This window comes from Chlamydomonas reinhardtii, chromosome 10, assembly GCF_000002595.2.
Source record: "Chlamydomonas reinhardtii strain CC-503 cw92 mt+ chromosome 10, whole genome shotgun sequence".
NCBI lineage: Eukaryota > Viridiplantae > Chlorophyta > Chlorophyceae > Chlamydomonadales > Chlamydomonadaceae > Chlamydomonas > Chlamydomonas reinhardtii.
In genome coordinates this window covers 680,557-699,008 of record NC_057013.1, presented here as the reverse complement: position 1 = coordinate 699,008, position 18,452 = coordinate 680,557, and the positions used below count along the sequence as shown (strand labels likewise).

At 61.8% G+C, this 18,452-nt stretch overlaps 4 protein-coding genes across 4 annotated transcripts; 2 read left to right on the top strand and 2 right to left on the bottom strand.

The window, feature by feature from the left end:
- Positions 1-587: 587 nt before the first annotated feature.
- CHLRE_10g422419v5 (uncharacterized protein) lies at positions 588-1,903 on the top strand. The gene is made up of 4 exons (XM_043066499.1): positions 588-939; positions 1,086-1,127; positions 1,378-1,522; positions 1,670-1,903. The coding sequence occupies exons 1-4, from the start codon at positions 867-869 to the stop codon at positions 1,677-1,679; spliced, it is 270 nt and encodes an 89-aa protein (XP_042919896.1). The 5' UTR covers positions 588-866; the 3' UTR covers positions 1,680-1,903.
- Positions 1,904-1,957: 54 nt separating this feature from the next.
- On the top strand, positions 1,958-6,743 carry CHLRE_10g422400v5 (uncharacterized protein). Its single transcript, XM_043066498.1, has 8 exons — positions 1,958-2,101; positions 2,332-2,421; positions 2,584-2,617; positions 3,089-3,099; positions 3,303-3,414; positions 3,629-4,488; positions 4,805-4,852; positions 5,154-6,743. Exons 1-8 carry the CDS (start codon positions 2,000-2,002, stop codon positions 5,979-5,981), a joined length of 2,085 nt encoding a protein of 694 aa, XP_042919895.1. The 5' UTR covers positions 1,958-1,999; the 3' UTR covers positions 5,982-6,743.
- Positions 6,744-8,123: 1,380 nt separating this feature from the next.
- On the bottom strand, positions 8,124-16,897 carry CHLRE_10g422350v5 (uncharacterized protein). The gene is made up of 19 exons (XM_043066497.1): positions 16,881-16,897; positions 16,524-16,630; positions 14,885-15,148; positions 14,648-14,785; positions 14,474-14,561; positions 13,849-14,091; positions 13,503-13,625; positions 12,869-13,111; positions 12,528-12,650; positions 11,894-12,136; positions 11,553-11,675; positions 10,920-11,162; positions 10,579-10,701; positions 9,950-10,192; positions 9,269-9,748; positions 9,041-9,142; positions 8,833-8,934; positions 8,491-8,751; positions 8,124-8,402 (listed from the first exon to the last, which is right to left on the bottom strand). The coding sequence occupies exons 3-19, from the start codon at positions 14,916-14,918 to the stop codon at positions 8,360-8,362; spliced, it is 2,955 nt and encodes a 984-aa protein (XP_042919894.1). The 5' UTR covers positions 14,919-15,148; positions 16,524-16,630; positions 16,881-16,897; the 3' UTR covers positions 8,124-8,359.
- A 208-nt stretch (positions 16,898-17,105) lies between these two features.
- CHLRE_10g422326v5 (uncharacterized protein) lies at positions 17,106-18,177 on the bottom strand. Its single transcript, XM_043066496.1, has 2 exons — positions 17,884-18,177; positions 17,106-17,569 (listed from the first exon to the last, which is right to left on the bottom strand). Exons 1-2 carry the CDS (start codon positions 17,948-17,950, stop codon positions 17,409-17,411), a joined length of 228 nt encoding a protein of 75 aa, XP_042919893.1. The 5' UTR covers positions 17,951-18,177; the 3' UTR covers positions 17,106-17,408.
- Between the last annotated feature and the right edge of the window lie 275 nt (positions 18,178-18,452).

The following is an 18,452-nucleotide window of genomic DNA, read 5'->3' as shown; positions in this document are numbered from 1 at the left end:
GGGCTCAGTGGGTGATGGCTGGATGACGGCTCAGTCATGGGCTCAGTGGGACTCACTCACTCACCCTACCCTTCTGACGGGGCAGGGACGTGACGTCAACTCCGCAACCAACATCCGGCACGCGCTGGTGGAGATGCTGCTGGGGCACAAGCGACCTGCATCGCTGCAGACTGGCGGCGGCGGCGGCGGCAGCGGTGGCGGCGGCAGCGGCAGCGGCGGCGGCGGCAGCGGCGGCGGCGGCGGCGGCAGCGGCAGCGGCAGCGGCAGCGGCAGCGGCAGCGGCAGCGGCAGCGGCAGCGGCAGCGGCAGCGGCAGCGGCAGCGGCAGCGGCAGCGGCAGCGGCAGCGGCAGCGGCAGCGGCAGCGGCAGCGGCAGTGGCAGCGGCAGCGGCAGCGGCAGCGGCAGGGTTCAACTGTGGAACTTTGACGGACGTGACCGGGGAATCCGACGGTATCCCACAAGGCCGATGGGCGGGGGCCGACGGCCAACCCTGACACTTGCCCAAGGCGTGCAGGAGAGAACTCAGATAGAAGGGGGAGCACATGTCAAAATAATACCCAAAATGCCTTGTGCCAGGAAAATGTGCTCGCCTTGGGGACTCCGTTCGGCTTCAGACCTTGTTGTGCCACATCACTAGTATGGTAGCTGAGATAGTTTACGACTCTGGACGCCTCTGGAGCCCTCTGCCTCAGTAACCCCTCTGTCTCTGTAACACATCCTTACTTTTTGGTGAAGCATGAGCCGACCCACTAGCCCGTGCTCGGGGTGCTGTAGAGAGCCTGCTCGGGCCCGCAGCTCGCAGATTTGATAATAACGACCTGCTGCTTTTAAAGAAGGCTGGTTATGAATCGCTGGAGGACCTGAAAATGGCGACCCCCGACGGTCTCGCACGCGCTAAGCTAAGGCCTGCGCGCGCGGATCTCATCATCAGAGCGCAAGGTGGGATACGGAGATGGATCCGGGACTGGAGCAGGGGCTGGGGTGCGGCAAGGCATGGTAACAGCAAGGCACTCCCCCACCGCGTACAAGCTAGGCATGCAACTCTGATTCATTATGTGCCCCCCGACCGCTACCATATCGTGCAGCCTCGGCGGCTGGCCTGGGCGTGGGGAGCGCGTCAGGCGCTGGTGAGCTATGCTGGGGAGCTATTGTTATGGGAACAGCGGCTTGGCACGACATGGCGCTGGCGACCACGCGACCACGTCACCGTGCAGTCACCGCGCTGTCGCCTCGGAGTCGCCAGACCTAGCCACGGCTAACCCGTGTTGACCAATTATGACAAACGTGCGTGCCTACTGCGTGGTTTTAGGCGCCCTGGAATGGCAGCGTGTGTCAGGACCTGATCCCGCCCGTTTCGTGCCCGAGGTCACACCGCAGGTGACCAGTATGACAGGCGGTGGCAGGAAGTGATGTCACCTTCCAGCGCCGACCATGCAGCGATGCAGGAGGGGCCGCACCCCATGGTCTGGCATTCCCGGCCTTCGGCACTTTCCTGGACGCGCTTTCCGAGCCGCCCACGCAGGTGAGCAGGCCGCTTGTGCATCCCACTTTCTGCGCGACGGGTGCTGAGGGTGGACCCAACAGAGCGAAAGGGTACCAGAGTCATTGTCGCATTCTGCATGATTCCTTTGGGCGGCTTGCTAACACCTACCGTACTACATCCAACCAGGGGGATCTGATGGCGGCCCACAAGTTATGCAAGATGGGTTCCACGGTGTACCCAGACGAGGTGGGGTCTCGGTGGAGTACGGGGCGGCAGCTCCATAAGCAGACTCTGCGGTAGGACATATGGTGACAGGACTATGTGTTAGGATATCTGAAACATCTCACATCTGGTGACAAAGCATGTGCTCCGACCCGTGCAAAGTATGTCTCGCTTGTGGTTGGATTGCATAGTGACCTCGAGAGCGCCGCACATTATTACTTGACGCAACACATTGGGATGTGCTTCGAGAAGGCCAGCGTGCGCGCTGACCGTGCTTGCGCGCAAACCGAAGGCATGATCCTCATCCGTGACTTGGACGAGGCGGCGGCCATGCACCGACTGGTGGCCCTGATGGAGGTCAAGAACGTTGGAGGTTCCGGCGACAGCAGCTTCCAGGTAGGTGCCATGGTACACAACTAACGCAGGCTTCATGTCTCAGGGGTTGGGGTGCAGCAGCACATGTGCACAACTCCACACGGGTGTGACGCGGGTGCAGTGCAAGGTGGCGTGAAGGACGGGTTTGTGATCTTTTGGAGTTTGGAGCTGATGCATTCTGGCACAGGCACTCGTTCTTTCTACCCATCAGTGTTCAACGGCTGTAGCTGCCTGTGCACATCGCAATGCAGGGTGCGTGCTGCTACGGCTTGTTCTGGGGCACGCGCCTGGGGTCGCCTTACAAGCACAACACCTGCTGCCCGGCGCTGCTGCTGGAGGTGGTGAGCTGGCAGCCATGCATTGATTGCAAGGTTTTAAATCAGTGTCGTTGCCGGCATGCCGTTTCAAGCTGCTTCGATTTGTTACAGTGGCGTCCTTCGCCTCCAACTTCCTGGAACAACTGGATGCACACGCCTGCCGTGGCCCCATGCTGCTGCCTGCAGGTGGGCCCCGTGCTGCGTGTGTCGGCTCTCTACTGTAAGTTCAGTGGCGGCCAGGGGGGGAGCAGCCCAGCTTGGGGGGGGGGGGGGCGCAGACGAACCCGCGCTTCTTAACAGGCAGCTTCTTCCCCTGTGGGAAGTGGAGCCACATTGCGAGGGCGGTCGAGACGGCTGACCGCGGGGGGAGGGTTAACACGCGGTGCGGCGCCTGCAAGAAGAACAGCAGCATCAGCATTAAGAAGTGGGGCCTGGTGGAGGTCGTTGACCTGTGCGACAGCAACTGAGCGGGAGCGGAAGTCTATGTTTCTGACGCGATTCACGGGTTTGATGACTCTTGACGACTAGCGATTTGACGACTCTTAACGTACTGTAAGGAACCAACAGTACTTGTGGGTGCTGTCCGACGGGCAGATACAGTCATCGTCGGATAAGGGCATGCCCTGTCCCTTGGCCTCCAGAGCCCGCGTCGCCACTACCCGCCATGCTGGTTGCTTGTTCGCACATGCAGGGGCGAGGACGGTGGTCATCCGGCCCCTGACGTCCATGATGAACCTGCTGTAGATGGCGGACAACGAGGTGTCGTCAAATCCCGCAAATGCTGTTACTGTCAGATGTGCAAAAGACTGTTTGTCGGTTTTGTCTCCCTGCAGCTTGTGGGCATGCCTACCGCGGGCGGTGCTGCCCACATCTGCCACACGTTACGCCCGCTGCTGTACACACAGGCGTACATGCTTTCTGTGGCACAAGTCCTGGCGGCGACCAAGGCCGCCGTGACAGAGCTGGCGGCCTTCTACCGGCAGCCGCCTCCTGCCCTGCCGCCTGCCATGCCTCCAGGTGACGTGCGCCTTCCTGTGTGTGCTGCGGCAGCTTCCTGGTTGATGCCTTGGTGGCCGTACGTGTGATGGTGGCAGTCGCACTTGTATCCCCGCCCTGACTTTCCAGCGTGGCTCGGCCTGGCCTGGCCTGGCCTGGCAAGACGCTGTCTCGTTTGTATGCCACTTCCCACATTGGCCCGCGCTTCCAACCGACTCACCCATCGCCTCAACAGGCGTGGGCCTGCTCCCGTACCCGCTGCGGGATTCGAACGGCCGGTACAGCAACGCGGTACCGGAGCCGGTCGGCCGCTTTGTGTACCGTGTTAACGCCCGCCGCGCCCGCCGCAGCAACAGCAACAGCAGCAGCAGCCGCAGTGGTCACAGCGTCATTGTGAACAGCGGGAGCAGCGCCGGCGCCCGCAAGAGCGCCAGCGACAGCACCAGCGGCATCACCAGCAGCGGTAGCACAGGCGCTGGCATAAGTACTAGCTGCGCTAGCAGCGCCAGCGACAGCACCAGCGAGCGCGTGGTTGTGCGCTTCGTGAGGCGTTACGGCGCCGACGCACACCGCGCCTGGGCGGCGGCGGGGCTGGCGCCGGCTCTGTACGCGGTGCGACCGCTGGCTGGCGGCTGGCGGCTGCTCGAGATGGAGCTGCTGTCGAAGGAGGCGGGCTGGGTCAACCTCGCCCAACTGGTGGTGGCGGCGGCGGACGCTGCCGCGGCGGCTGCTGCTGCTGCGCGTGGTGGCGGCGGCGGCGCAACGGCGGCGGCGGCGGCGGGAGGACTCGACGGCGCGAGCTGGGCGGCGGACGGAACAATCCCGGCTGTGGCAGCTATGCAGCGCGCGGTAGCGTCTGTGCGCGCGGCGCTGGACCGGGCTCACGCCGTGCAGTCGGCCAGGCGCGGCCGGGGCCCGGGGCGGGCCGTGGTGTTCGCGCACGGCGACGTGCGGCCGCAGAACATTATGGTGCGGCCGCAGGAAGGAGGCGGAGCCGGCCTCGGCGCTGGCAGCGGCAGCGATGAAAGCAGTGCCGACGCTGGCGGCGGCGGCGTTGGCGGTGAAGGGTACGACGTGCGCTTCCTCGACTTCGAGGTGGGTGGCTGGATGCGCGGGTGCGGCTGCACGGGCTGCATTCTTCAGCCGGTAGGGTCAGGCGTGGGGTTCCGGCCAGCAGTCGGCCACTATCCATACATCGCCTGCCGCGGCTGATAGATGCTGGCTTACACTGCTGCGCCCTACCTACACTGCTGCGCCCTACCTACACTGCTGCGCCCTACCTCCGCTGCTGCGCCCTATCGCTACTGCTGCGCCCACACGTACACCACCCCGCGATGTGTCCCCAATCGCCCACTCGCCCCTGCCACCTGCCCCACCCCCGCCCCTTGCCGGCCAACGCTGCTGCACGCAGTTTGCTGGCGCGGTCGGCGCCGCACGCTACCCGCCGTTCCTGAACACGGTGCGGGATAGAGGCTGCATGCATCGGCTGCTGTACAGTACAGTGCGGTACAGTACGATAGAGGCGCAATTTGGCCCACCCATCCTACATGCAGTACTCGCGGCACGGCTTCACGCTGCAGTGCTTTTGATTTGTGCGCCGTCACCGGGTTCTCCCCCTTGTGCATTGTCACCCGCTTGCACCCGCTTCCTGGAGTCGATCAATGCCAGCCTGTCATGCCACGTGCCCGTCCCTCCGTCCCGTTGCTGCTGCTTCCGGTATTGTGACGCACGGAACCCTTCTACCCACGACATTATTGCAGGACGTCGTCTGGCCAGCCGGCGTGGAGTTCGACGCGCCGGTGCTGCAGGAGCACGACACCGCGCTGCTATCCTTAAGCATCGAGCAGCTGTGGCTGCGGGCGGTAAGCAGCAGCGGCGGCGTGCCTAAGCCGCCGCTGCTGCTCGCCGCCCGCAGCCAAAGCTGCTCGATGCTTGAGAATAGCAGCGCGTGTCGTGCTCCTAAGCCGCCGCCGCCGCCACAGTCGCCGCTGTGGTTGCCGCAGTGGCTCCCGCAATGGCAGGGTTCCGGAACGGCAGCGTCTGCTGCTGCCGCTGCTGCAGCCAGCGCAGCCGCTGCCGATGGAAATGGCGTTGAGGCAAGGGAAGGCGGTAGCGCGCCCAGCACGAGCCGGCGAGGCAGCAGGCGGCGCGGTCAGCAGCAGCAGCAGCAGCAGCAGCAGCAGCAGCAGCAGCAGCGCGGCTCCCCGCCTGCTAGCAGCACGGCCAACGCTCCGGAGGCTGCGCCGAAGCCGCCAGAGCCCGCGGGACAGTCCTCACCGGCCAACCGCAGCGCGCCGCCTGGGCCGCCAGCAGTGGGTGATGCCGGCCCGGCGGCTGCCGAGGGCACGGGCGGCCGCGGCCGCGGTCGGCCCCGTGGCCACAAGGGGCAGCAGCAGCAGCAGCAGGGCGGGCCTGCTGCCGGCCGAGGCATGGGCGGCGGCGACCGCGGCCGCGGTGGCCGCGGCCCCAAGCCACTCGCGTGCTTCTGCGTGCGGGCGACGGCAGCCGCGGCGGCGCCGGCCGTTCCGGCGCGCGCCCTGGCGAGGCCGTTGGTCGCCCGCCCCCTGAGAGCTGCTGTGTGGCTGTAGACTGCGTCAGTGTTGCGGCTGGCATCTTGCCTAACAGTGTGGCGTTTAAGTGGGCGTGCGATAGGACAGTGGTAAGGCAGGTTGGTAAAGCCCCGTAGGGTGCAGCTGATTCCCAGAACCCAACAGATGGCACACAATTGGCAGCGGCAGGTCAGGAGTGCGCGGCTTGTCGAACGCCGGAGTTACTGTACCGACGAGTTGCTGGCTGGCTGGAAGTTTGCTGACGCGCATTCCTCACGCTCCGGGCGCCCGGCCAGGCGATAGCTCCACACAGACACACCGCAACGCCACACTCGCGATGCAGAGCCGCATCGCACCTGCAGGAAGGTGACCAGCGTCCACGGATGAGCGCTAGAGGCAAACGCAGAGAAAATGCAAACGGAATGCAGCAAAGCAATGGCCAGGCGATAGTGTGGCAAGCAGGGGCACAGACAGGGCGAGGCAACTGGAGGCAAGGCAGAAGAGGGCGCCCGAATGTACGGATGAGTGGCGGGCGAGTCGTATGCAATTGCGAGACGAACACAACCGGAGTGTGAGGAAGCGCCGCGGGTTGGAAAAGGGAATGCCGCGGCTGAAGTTCGGGGCAGAGCTGTGTCGCGCGCCCTAAGGACCGAGGGCGGTTATTAGGAGTCAGCGATTGGTGCAGGAGGGGGGTTAGGAAACAAAATGCCAGACCCCATGCCCGTGCCCCATGCCCCAAAATCCCCTTGCGGAGTTGAGGGTGACGACCGGCCCCCCCATCGGACAAAACCTTGCTGTTAAGGGTTAAAACCCCTCAATGGACTCCTCTTGAGGAGCGCTATCATGCTGTGCCATCGGCGGTCCTGTTTTGAGACTTTGGTCACACGCGGGATCCTATCCGTATCCATCCCCTCGACCCATTTTCTCTATGTTGCATTTGGTGCTCATCCGTGGACGCTGGTCATCTTCCTGCAGGTGCGGTGCGGCTCTGCATCGCGAGCGAGTGTGGCGTTGTGGTGTGTCTGTGTGGTGCTATCGCCTGGCCGGGCGCCCGGAGCGTGAGGAATGCGCATCAGCAAACTTCCAGCCAGCCAGCAACTTGTCGGTACAGTAACTCCGGCGTCCGACCAGCCATGCACTCCTGCTCTGCCGCTGCAAACTGTTTGCTGTCTGCTTGGGGTACGGGCGTCAGCTGCACCCTATGGGACCTCGCCAACCTGCCTGAACCCTGTCCCATCACACATCCATCCCCTCGACCCAGCCCACCCCGCGTTCAACTCGCTGCCATATGAAGTTGATAGCGTGCATTGGTATCCTTTTTGGACATGCATTTATGCGCAGCGGCACTTGAGAGGCCCGCCATGTCAGTGCGCATATGTGTCGAATGTGGAGAGACAGATGCCGACATGTCCACGTCCGGACGCGCAACCCACGCTTTGTTTGTGCTTATTACGACTTAAGGGGCATAATTGAGCCTCGTGGCAGGGGGGGGGGGTACGAAACAAAGTGCCCGACCCCATGCCCCGAAATCCCCCGGGCCCCCCCATGAGGGAACGACCGACCCCCCGACGGACAAAACCTTGTTGTTCAGGGGTTAAAACCCCTCCATTTTATACCAAAGTGGTGTCAATCGACTCCTCTTGACGAGCACTATCACTCCGTGCCATCAGCAGTCCTGTTCTGAGACTTCGGTCACGGGCATCCATGGAAATCCCCTTGACCCAGACCACCCCGCGCTCAACTCTCTGCCGCGTGACGAATGGACAATGTGCATCGGCAGCCTTGTTAGACGTGAACTCATGCGCACCAGCGCTAGAGAGCCCAGCCGTGGCAGTGCGCATGTGTTGAACGTAGGGACATGTGCCGACATGTCCACGCCCGGACGCGCAACTTAGCCTTCCCACGCCTTATTTGTGCTTATTACGGCATCACGTGCACATATGAGCCTCGTACTGCAGCGTTTGGCCCCTAGGTCTGCTTGTGGGGCGCTTCTCGCAATCCGCCAGGATGGGCTCCCAAACCCGGCGGATCCCCAGGGACGACGACCGACCCCCCAACTTTCCCCAGACCAACCCTGACAAAACTAAAAGTATGTGCGTAATGCTCGGTGTGAGCCGTTCTGCAGGTACGTGCCATTAGTCAGGCTGCTTTCCCTGCCCCGAACCCCCGATGCTCCGGCTCAGCTCTTGCATATTACAGGGTAGGCCGTCTAAGCCGACGGCTAAACATGATATATACTGATCAAAGTGCCCCATCACGAGGGGCAGGTGCGCTAGAAAGTACGTATTCCGCACGCTATCATAACTGGCACCGCGCTTGGGCATCGCCGCTCCAATCCAACACGACCAGTCGCACACGCGCGCTCCTTGACGTGCCTTATACGTACACGCGCGCCAGCATCACGTGCACTTGTGACATCAGCCGCTAGAAGAGAGCTTCGGCGGAGGGCTGCGTGCAGGCCTGCAAGATACCGCAACATCGGTTATTCAAGGAATCCACAGAACGTAGCAGACTTGTCCCGACCCGCAACAGCCAACCTCGCTCTCACCTGCGGTAATCGATGCTAATCCAAGCGCCTTTGCAGCCCGACGCCGTGTTTTTACAGGCAAGGCTTAAACAGTTGTTCGTGCTTCGGGGCACGAAGCTGTAACTGAAGCTTGGGTGTGATGACCTCGAAGACTCCGCTATGGAAGTACCGCTGCAGCTGGATCCGCTCCGGAACTCAATCAGCAGAACGTCCTTCACTGATGATTCGGCCGTAACCACGACTTCAATCAAAGGAGCATCGCCGACCGGGTAGTTAGAGCAGCTGCAACGAACAAAAAGGAACAGTGCCGTCAGCTTCACAATGATACGTATGTACCAGTACCAGCCAAAACCGCACACTTACATGAAGTTCACTTTATCATAGTGGCCGATGGACTTGACATAGTAATGGTCGTACGTGCAGTTGCCACGAGGCGGCGAGGTAGGCGCCGGCAGCGGAGGGGACCTGCTGACCAGGCCGAGAAAGCAAACGGGGCCTCAGCGCCTAAGAACGTATCATGGTGACTGCATTTGCCAGTAGCCCGTTCCCGATTACCGGTACTGAGACACACCCGATAGCACCGAAGCCGGCGGGAGATGGAGATGGTGGTGGCAGAGGAAGTGGAGGCGGTGGCAGCGAAGCACGTGGCGGCGAGGAAGTAGGCAGCGGCGACCTGCAATGTCAGGAGCAGGCTTCTGTAAGCATTACGTGTACGTACGCCATGCAGGAACATAGCCTAAATCTTCTGCGACGCGAACTTACCCGATGACAGTGACGCCTGTCTGCGACGCGAACTTACCCGATGACAGTGACGCCTGCAGTGGAAGGCGGCGGCGGCGAGTGCATGGACGGCGGCGATGGTGAACGTGGTGACGGCGGCGGAGGCGAATGTTGTGACGGCGGCGGAGGCGAATGTGGTGACGGCGGTGGAGGCGAATGTGGTGACGGCGGTGGAGGCGAATGTGGCGACGGCGGCGGAGGTGAATGCGGGGACGGCGGCGGAGGTGAATGCGGGGACGGCGGCGGAGGTGAATGCGGCGGCGGTGGCGGCGGCGAATGCGGCGATGGTGGCGGCGGCGAATGTGGGGGCGGAGGCGGCGGCGAATGTGGGGGTGGAGGCGAGGGCGAATGTGGGGGTGGAGGCGGTGGCGAATGTGGGGGCGGCGGAGGCGAATGAGGTGGCGGCGAAGGCGAGCGCGGGGGTGGTGGAGGCGGCGAGTGCAGAAGCCGCGGCGGAGGCGGCGAGTGCGTAGCCCGAGGTGGCGGTGGTGAAGGTAACCTGGACAAGCATAGGCATCGAACATGGTCGGATAGGCGTTCGAATGAAAACATAGAGCGTGCTGAGCCGCCTTATGTTCTAGCCCATAAATTCTCCTCTGCACTTACGTACTTACTGACTTGCGTTACCGCACCACACCATCCGCTATGAGTCATCCAAAGCCTCAAGCGCGTGCCGGAATCAAGCATGTGCCCCTCTCACTCTGAGTAGCTGATGCTGATGACGGCGTTGCCGCACGCCTCAATCCAGTTCTTGCACACCACGCTGACGCAGAAGGTCCCGTACGACAGGGGGCCATACGACAGGCTGGGGTTGCTGGACCCGTCCGTGGTCTGCAGCGTGCCGCCGGAGCACGAAGACCCGGAGCGCACCTCGATGGCCAGGCTGTCACCCGCCTCGGAGCTCACAGACGCCGTGACGGTCATGGGCGTGGAGACTTCACACCTGCGCACACACAGCCAGGCAGAAGCCCCAAGCAACCGGCCTCGCTTTTAATACCTCCCGGCGGCATGGCGAAGCCCGTGCATGCTGCGTTGGGTGGGCTTTCTGATGATGATAGATGCGTGGAACTACTTGTTCGTTGGGCTCGGGCACGCACATACCCCCATGCCGATGCTGTCCTGCCGCCAGGCGATCCAGCCCTTGCGAATGCCCGCCCTCGGGTGACGCAAAAGCGAAGACCCCAAGGAGCAAGGCAGGGCTTCACGCTTGGCAGCCCCAAATACGCCGCGTAACCCCCATACAAGCAAAGTGAGCATCGCCTAGCTATCGGTGTGCAAAGCAGACAGCCTATCTAGATGTGCGTGCCCAGCATCACCGAAACGACTTACGTGTAGTCCAGCTGATCCCGGCCCACATACGCCTCGTAATTGTCATAGCTGCAGCCTCCGCGGTCGCCAGGAGGTGGCGGCGCAGAAGGCTCAGACGGCTGCGAAGGCGACGGGGACAGGGCCCTGCACGCAGGCGCGTACGCAGTTGACGGCAAACGTAAGCCAGATGCGTACATGCGGCGGCCTTCCCACGCAGCAACGCAAGTGAGCACTGCGCAGCGGTACCGGCCACAGCAGCAGCTTGCTTGCTATGAGTCATCAACCACCCGCCCCCGCCGCCCTCAGGCATCCGCAGTTTCAAGCGCGTGCACCCATCCATGCTTCCAACACGCCCCTCTCACTCTGAATAGCTGATGCTGATGACGGCGTTGCCGCACGCCTCAATCCAGTTCTTGCACACCACGCTGACGCAGAAGGTCCCATACGACAGGGGGCCATACGACAGGCTGGGGTTCCTGGACCCGTCCGTGGTCTGCAGCGTGCCGCCGGAGCACGAAGACCCGGAGCGCACCTCGATGGCCAGGCTGTCACCCGCCTCGGAGCTCACAGACACCGTGACGGTCATGGGCGTGGAGACTTCACACCTGCGCACACACAGCCAGGCAGAAGCCCCAAGCAACCGGCCTCGCTTTTAATACCTCCCGGCGGCATGGCGAAGCCCGTGCATGCTGCGTTGGGTGGGCTTTCTGATGATGATAGATGCGTGGAACTACTTGTTCGTTGGGCTCGGGCACGCACATACCCCCATGCCGATGCTGTCCTGCCGCCAGGCGATCCAGCCCTTGCGAATGCCCGCCCTCGGGTGACGCAAAAGCGAAGACCCCAAGGAGCAAGGCAGGGCTTCACGCTTGGCAGCCCCAAATACGCCGCGTAACCCCCATACAAGCAAAGTGAGCATCGCCTAGCTATCGGTGTGCAAGCAAAGCAGGCAGCCTATCTAGATGTGCGTGCCCAGCATCACCGAAACGACTTACGTGTAGTCCAGCTGATCCCGGCCCACATACGCCTCGTAATTGTCATAGCTGCAGCCTCCGCGGTCGCCAGGAGGTGGCGGCGCAGAAGGCTCAGACGGCTGCGAAGGCGACGGGGACAGGGCCCTGCACGCAGGCGCGTACGCAGTTGACGGCAAACGTAAGCCAGATGCGTACATGCGGCGGCCTTCCCACGCAGCAACGCAAGTGAGCACTGCGCAGCGGTACCGGCCACAGCAGCAGCTTGCTTGCTATGAGTCATCAACCACCCGCCCCCGCCGCCCTCAGGCATCCGCAGTTTCAAGCGCGTGCACCCATCCATGCTTCCAACACGCCCCTCTCACTCTGAATAGCTGATGCTGATGACGGCGTTACCGCACGCCTCAATCCAGTTCTTGCACACCACGCTGACGCAGAAGGTCCCATACGACAGGGGGCCATACGACAGGCTGGGGTTCCTGGACCCGTCCGTGGTCTGCAGCGTGCCGCCGGAGCACGAAGACCCGGAGCGCACCTCGATGGCCAGGCTGTCACCCGCCTCGGAGCTCACAGACGCCGTGACGGTCATGGGCGTGGAGACTTCACACCTGCGCACACACAGCCAGGCAGAAGCCCCAAGCAACCGGCCTCGCTTTTAAATACCTCCCGGCGGCATGGCGAAGCCCGTGCATGCTGCGTGGGGTGGGCTTTCTGATGATGATAGATGCGTGGAACTACTTGTTCGTTGGGCTCGGGCACATACCCCCATGCCGATGCTGTCCTGCCGCCAGGCGATCCAGCCCTTGCGAATGCCCGCCCTCGGGTGACGCAAAAGCGAAGACCCCAAGGAGCACGGCAGGGCTTCACGTACGCTTGGCAGCCCCAAGCACGAAGCCTAATTGCCATACAAGCAAAGCGAGCATCGCCCAGCTATCGGTGTGCAAGCAAAGCAGGCAGCCTATCTAGATGTGCGTGCCCAGCATCACCGAAACGACTTACGTGTAGTCCAGCTGATCCCGGCCCACATACGCCTCGTAATTGTCATAGCTGCAGCCTCCGCGGTCGCCAGGAGGTGGCGGCGCAGAAGGCTCAGACGGCTGCGAAGGCGACGGGGACAGGGCCCTGCACGCAGGCGCGTACGCAGTTGACGGCAAACGTAAGCCAGATGCGTACATGCGGCGGCCTTCCCACGCAGCAACGCAAGTGAGCACTGCGCAGCGGCACCGGCCACAGCAGCAGCTTGCTTGCTATGAGTCATCAACCACCCGCCCCCGCCGCCCTCAGGCATCCGCAGTTTCAAGCGCGTGCACCCATCCATGCTTCCAACACGCCCCTCTCACTCTGAATAGCTGATGCTGATGACGGCGTTGCCGCACGCCTCAATCCAGTTCTTGCACACCACGCTGACGCAGAAGGTCCCGTACGACAGGGGGCCATACGACAGGCTGGGGTTGCTGGACCCGTCCGTGGTCTGCAGCGTGCCGCCGGAGCACGAAGACCCGGAGCGCACCTCGATGGCCAGGCTGTCACCCGCCTCGGAGCTCACAGACACCGTGACGGTCATGGGCGTGGAGACTTCACACCTGCGCACACACAGCCAGGCAGAAGCCCCAAGCAACCGGCCTCGCTTTTAAATACCTCCCGGCGGCATGGCGAAGCCCGTGCATGCTGCGTTGGGTGGGCTTTCTGATGATGATAGATGCGTGGAACTACTTGTTCGTTGGGCTCGGGCACATACCCCCATGCCGATGCTGTTCTGCCGCCAGGCGATCCAGCCCTTGCGAATGCCCGCCCTCGGGTGACGCAAAAGCGAAGACCCCAAGGAGCACGGCAGGGCTTCACGTACGCTTGGCAGCCCCAAGCACGAAGCCTAATTGCCATACAAGCAAAGCGAGCATCGCCCAGCTATCGGTGTGCAAGCAAAGCAGGCAGCCTATCTAGATGTGCGTGCCCAGCATCACCGAAACGACTTACGTGTAGTCCAGCTGATCCCGGCCCACATACGCCTCGTAATTGTCATAGCTGCAGCCTCCGCGGTCGCCAGGAGGTGGCGGCGCAGAAGGCTCAGACGGCTGCGAAGGCGACGGGGACAGGGCCCTGCACGCAGGCGCGTACGCAGTTGACGGCAAACGTAAGCCAGATGCGTACATGCGGCGGCCTTTCCACGCAGCAACGCAAGTGAGCACTGCGCAGCGGCACCGGCCACAGCAGCAGCTTGCTTGCTATGAGTCATCAACCACCCGCCCCCGCCGCCCTCAGGCATCCGCAGTTTCAAGCGCGTGCACCCATCCATGCTTCCAACACAACACGCCCCTCTCACTCTGAGTAGCTGATGCTGATGACGGCGTTGCCGCACGCCTCAATCCAGTTCTTGCACACCACGCTGACGCAGAAGGTCCCATACGACAGGGGGCCATACGACAGGCTGGGGTTGCTGGACCTGTCCGTGGTCTGCAGCGTGCCGCCGGAGCACGAAGACCCGGAGCGCACCTCGATGGCCAGGCTGTCACCCGCCTCGGAGCTCACAGACGCCGTGACGGTCATGGGCGTGGAGACTTCACACCTGCGCACACACAGCCAGGCAGAAGCCCCAAGCAACCGGCCTCGCTTTTAATACCTCCCGGCGGCATGGCGAAGCCCGTGCATGCTGCGTGGGGTGGGCTTTCTGATGATGATGCGTGGAACTACTTGTTCGTTGGGCTCGGGCACATACCCCCATGCCGATGCTGTCCTGCCGCTAGGCGATCCAGCCGTTGCGAATGCCCGCCCCCGGGTGACGCAAAAGCGAAGACCCCAAGGAGCACGGCAGGGCTTCACGTACGCTTGGCAGCCCCAAGCACGAAGCGTGACCCCCATACAAGCAAAGTGAGCATCGCCTAGCTATCGGTGTGCAAAGCAGACAGCCTATCTAGATGTGCGTGCCCAGCATCACCGAAACGACTTACGTGTAGTCCAGCTGATCCCGGCCCACATACGCCTCGTAATTGTCATAGCTGCAGCCTCCGCGGTCGCCAGGAGGGGGCGGCGACGGGACTACACACATGGACACGGAATGAACACGACTCAGCAGCAGCTCTTTTCACTACCTAATCCAAGTGCGCATGCATGGATGGGCTTACCATCGGGCGCCCATATACACTGTTTGTAAGCAGCGCACTCAATAGTATCTTCTTTATTGCAGCACTGACACTGGCTTTTTCCAGGTAGGTAGCAGTTGTTGCCGCTGTACTGACCAGTGTATGCGCTGCCCGACGGACCTGTACATTCGGGCAGGTAGGGGCATACGACATCATCATGCACATGCGGCCGCGCACGCAGCAATCAGTTTTGTACGCGCCGGCGGTGCTTCAACTTACACTCATTGCTGCAGATCCAAGCGCAGTCCGTCATAGAGCAGGTTTGGCCAAACTGTCGATGCGGGTCGCCTTGAGCCGCCCAACCGTTGGGACAACTGTCGCCAAACCACGTTGACGTTGAGCTGGAAACGCAGTATCCGTTGCCGTCGCAGCCGCTGGAGCAGCCGTCGCTTGGGGTCCACTCTGCACGTGTGGCGCCCGGGAGCAGCAGGCCGCACAACGCGAGCACGATGGAGAGCAGGCCAACACCACGAGCTGCGCCACCTGCTGGCAGCACGACCGGTGGATGGTGGAGGATGATTGACGAGCGGTTACCGGTATGATCAGACATGTATGCATGGCTGCTCGCGCGCGCCTCCTGCTCCCGCCGCCCAAACAGTTCGTACATCCGACACTTGAAAATGAAGCAATTGCGTGCCAAGCGCTTCCGCCGCGTCCATGCGAACCAGCTAGCACACCCACCCTGCCTCCGAAGAATTACAGGCATCGTCCGAGGACAGCGAACTGCTGGGTTCACGCTATAGCGTGGAATTTATTACCGGCGCAGGAATGCGCATGACATCAGGTGCAGACAGACAGACAGCGTTCTCTGTAAATAAAGACGCCGAACATTATATGTGCATGGGCGACGATGCTTGACGCTGCATGCATGCTGGGGGAGATGGGAATTCGCGCATTCCGGACCAGGAAAGTGAACGCTCGTAGCATTCGTAGTGTGCACCATGCCTAATCTGGCTACCTTCGCGCTCGCAGCGGCTTGGGCTGCTGCTTCACGGCTTGCTGCTGCCAAACAGAAGAGTTAGAAACTCTAGCCACATAGCCGAGAGCAGACAGCTAGAGTCTTTGTAGGCAGTGACAATATATAGCTGGCGGTCCTTCCCTACGAACATGCATGACTTCCCTACATACATACGAACATGCCCGAACCTGCGCCAGCCGGCCCGCCCACCATGTCTCCCCCATTCACTCCCCCATTGGCATACGCCTCTAGGGCTCGTCCCCTAGCCTCCGAGCCTGGGCTCGCGACATTTATGCTGCGTCGGCTTTGGCGTGTGACACAAACTTTTTGTAGCCGGCGACGAGGCGATGGGCTCCATGATAGCGACATGGTTTCAGACCGGGATGGGATGCACGCTCCGCGCCAAGACCTTGCCGGGCCGGGCTGGCTGCGCGGGTCCTTCCTTGTTGCTTCCTTTGGGAGGTTCGTGTATGTGTGCAGGTCGCGGATGGCCTCAGTGCTCACTCATCGTGGCTCGGCGCAAGCTTTGTGCTGTGGAGCTTGTTTAGGGTTTAGGCCATTATAAAACCCAGGCCACGTCTTTGGACATGCTAAATGAGTAGTGCTTCCGTTGATAGCGCGGTCGGCAGACCTCTGGCCTGTCGTGCCTTGTTCTGCGGCGGGCGGGGGTACTGCTGCACAAACACCCTAAACGAGATGCCCGGTGCTCTGTTCCGGTGGGGCGCTATCTGGCAGGTAGAGCTTGGCTAAGACTCATGTGCGTAGCTTTGTGGACGGTGGGCAACCAGCCAGGGAAGGGCGGTTTTTCTGTGGGCCCGAGGTGGTCCTCTTACCAGGGGTGCGGCGTGCCCTTGCGGTCGCAATGTCCCGTCGTTGTAATTTCGCATGCATTGAACTCACCTCATCTGGGCGCCATCCTGCTGCCGTGGTTAGCTTGCGCCGCTTCCACAAAGTTACGCTCGGTGCTCGGCTTTCTGGGTTAGAGCCATGTACGCCATGTGACCTGCCTGTTGGGGGTGCGGTGGGACGGATGAAGAGCACACACGAAGCAGGTGTACTGAAAAGGCTCGTGCGGTGCAACTCCTGCTCCTACCCTAGCAGCATTGCAGCTGAGGGGTTCCTACCTTTTCCTCTTTTCCTTGGCTAATGGAGCTCATCCCGCCACTCTCCACCCATCCCGCGCATCAATATTTAACACGAAGACCGGGCCAGCCACACACACTCACGTGCAAACGAGTTGCGATGCCGCGCACTTACCCGCTACATTGCTGATGAGTGGAAGCTTTTGTGCTCCAGGGAGCTGGCCGCGGGGGCAGGGGCCCACCACCGCCAGCACCCTTAGCAGCCAGCCATCCAGCTGGTGATGTGTGCGCTTTCTTGAAAAGACAAGGGAAGGGATCGGCATGATGTGTGTGCGGTGCGTCGTGCGTGGCCAGCCGTCACATGCGCGATGGAGCAGCAGCACGACGTAGGAACAGGAGTGGAGGGTATGATTGGGCGCACCGACACGCTGACGCACTACCGGTATGGCCCAGCCCGACCCACCCTAACACGCCACATTTACCTGCTCCACTCATGCGATGTATAGCAGCTAGGGAGGGCTTACTTCTAGACTTGCAGGTACCGAAGCGATATGGCAGTAACAACTACCAGCTACCAAGTGCCACGGCAGCTCGGCTAGCTAACAGTAACAGACAGTCTGTGCAATAGCTGGTCGAAACCGGAAGTCGGGAAAGCCGCGTAGGGTTGGGTTCCAACGCGTTCGTGGAGAATCATGCATTTGGGTTAACGCCGCACAGCACGCATCCATGCGCGCTGCGCAAAGCGACGCATGGCGACCCACATTACAACGCGGCGCGCCTGCGTAGTTGCCATGCATGCTGGGGACGTCAGTAGGACCAGTGACACCGTGCCACACAGTCCCGCAGTAGCCCCAGCAGTAGCAGCTGCAGTTCAGGTGGACAGAGGAACCAGTTGAGGATACCTTGTCCGCAGCGGTCTCCTAGCTACGCGCTTCGTCGTTGTCTACTGATGCCTATAGCACTGTGCCTAGTTACAGCGTGGGGGAGCGCGGGGGATGTGCCAGGACGTGCACAGGTGCCGACAGACCGGCCAAGACCCGGGCGCGTGGAGTAGCCAGCCGAGGGGCGCATGTGATCAGCTCATGATGGCCCAAAAACAAGCTTTAAGACACGACAGTGGTGAGCGGGCCCCTGGCGAGCGCGTTCCACCCCCCGCCAAAACGGAATTGCCACCGCACCTCGTCGTCCTGGCTTCACGCAGCGACTGTCCCAGCACCCGAGCTCCAAGCACAAAGTCCTCACCATACACCAGCGTCGCATAGGCCTCGGGCGCTCTTGCCGGCACCGATTTGACTGTGGGAGTCGCAGTCGCACATCCAAATAATATCAAAAGCACTGCTAGCAAACATTGAAGAAGCTTCATTGTGCTGGTGTTCAACTTGAACAGGCACGGATTTAGTTTGCTCCGGTCAGCTGTGTTGTCTCACTTCCAGCTGCTGCTAAAGTTCAAGCGTTCCGGTGCGGTCCAGTATTGAATGACTCATGTTTATGTGTTTGATGAAGGCAACATGTCAGGACATACACTCGTGCCGTGGGCTCATCTCCGCGGACACTAACCCTCGGCCTACCCGGGATGCCCACCAGGGGGCATTAGCGGAGGCCCTTGGTCGCTACAGCCCCGCCGTCTCAAAGCCGCGCTCCATGCCGTCTTACTGCCAAGCAACCCATCCTGGCAATCTCAGGCTTCCTCTGGCACCCAACCCAGAATCACCCGAATCCCGTCAGAAGTAAGGCAATGGGCAGCACC

What these genes read in the sequence shown, in the direction of transcription:
- CHLRE_10g422419v5 (XM_043066499.1), top strand. Translation starts at nt 867, where the DNA reads ATGGCGACCCCCGACGGTCTCGCACGCGCTAAGCTAAGGCCTGCGCGC. An exon ending in TCTCATCATCAGAGCGCAAG is followed by an intron (nt 940 to 1,085) that starts GTGGGATACGGA and finishes CATATCGTGCAG; the next exon opens with CCTCGGCGGCTGGCCTGGGC. An exon ending in GGGGAGCGCGTCAGGCGCTG is followed by an intron (nt 1,128 to 1,377) that starts GTGAGCTATGCT and finishes GTCACACCGCAG; the next exon opens with GTGACCAGTATGACAGGCGG.
- CHLRE_10g422400v5 (XM_043066498.1), top strand. Translation starts at nt 2,000, where the DNA reads ATGATCCTCATCCGTGACTTGGACGAGGCGGCGGCCATGCACCGACTG. An exon ending in CCGGCGACAGCAGCTTCCAG is followed by an intron (nt 2,102 to 2,331) that starts GTAGGTGCCATG and finishes ATCGCAATGCAG; the next exon opens with GGTGCGTGCTGCTACGGCTT. An exon ending in CGGCGCTGCTGCTGGAGGTG is followed by an intron (nt 2,422 to 2,583) that starts GTGAGCTGGCAG and finishes TGCTGCCTGCAG; the next exon opens with GTGGGCCCCGTGCTGCGTGT.
- CHLRE_10g422350v5 (XM_043066497.1), bottom strand. Translation starts at nt 14,918, where the DNA reads ATGACGGACTGCGCTTGGATCTGCAGCAATGAGT. An exon ending in CGGGATCAGCTGGACTACAC is followed by an intron (nt 12,137 to 12,527) that starts GTAAGTCGTTTC and finishes GTGTGTGCGCAG; the next exon opens with GTGTGAAGTCTCCACGCCCA. An exon ending in ATCAGCATCAGCTATTCAGA is followed by an intron (nt 10,702 to 10,919) that starts GTGAGAGGGGCG and finishes GCCTGCGTGCAG; the next exon opens with GGCCCTGTCCCCGTCGCCTT.
- CHLRE_10g422326v5 (XM_043066496.1), bottom strand. Translation starts at nt 17,950, where the DNA reads ATGGTGAGGACTTTGTGCTTGGAGCTCGGGTGCTGGGACAGTCGCTGC. An exon ending in CGTGAAGCCAGGACGACGAG is followed by an intron (nt 17,570 to 17,883) that starts GTGCGGTGGCAA and finishes CCTGAACTGCAG; the next exon opens with CTGCTACTGCTGGGGCTACT.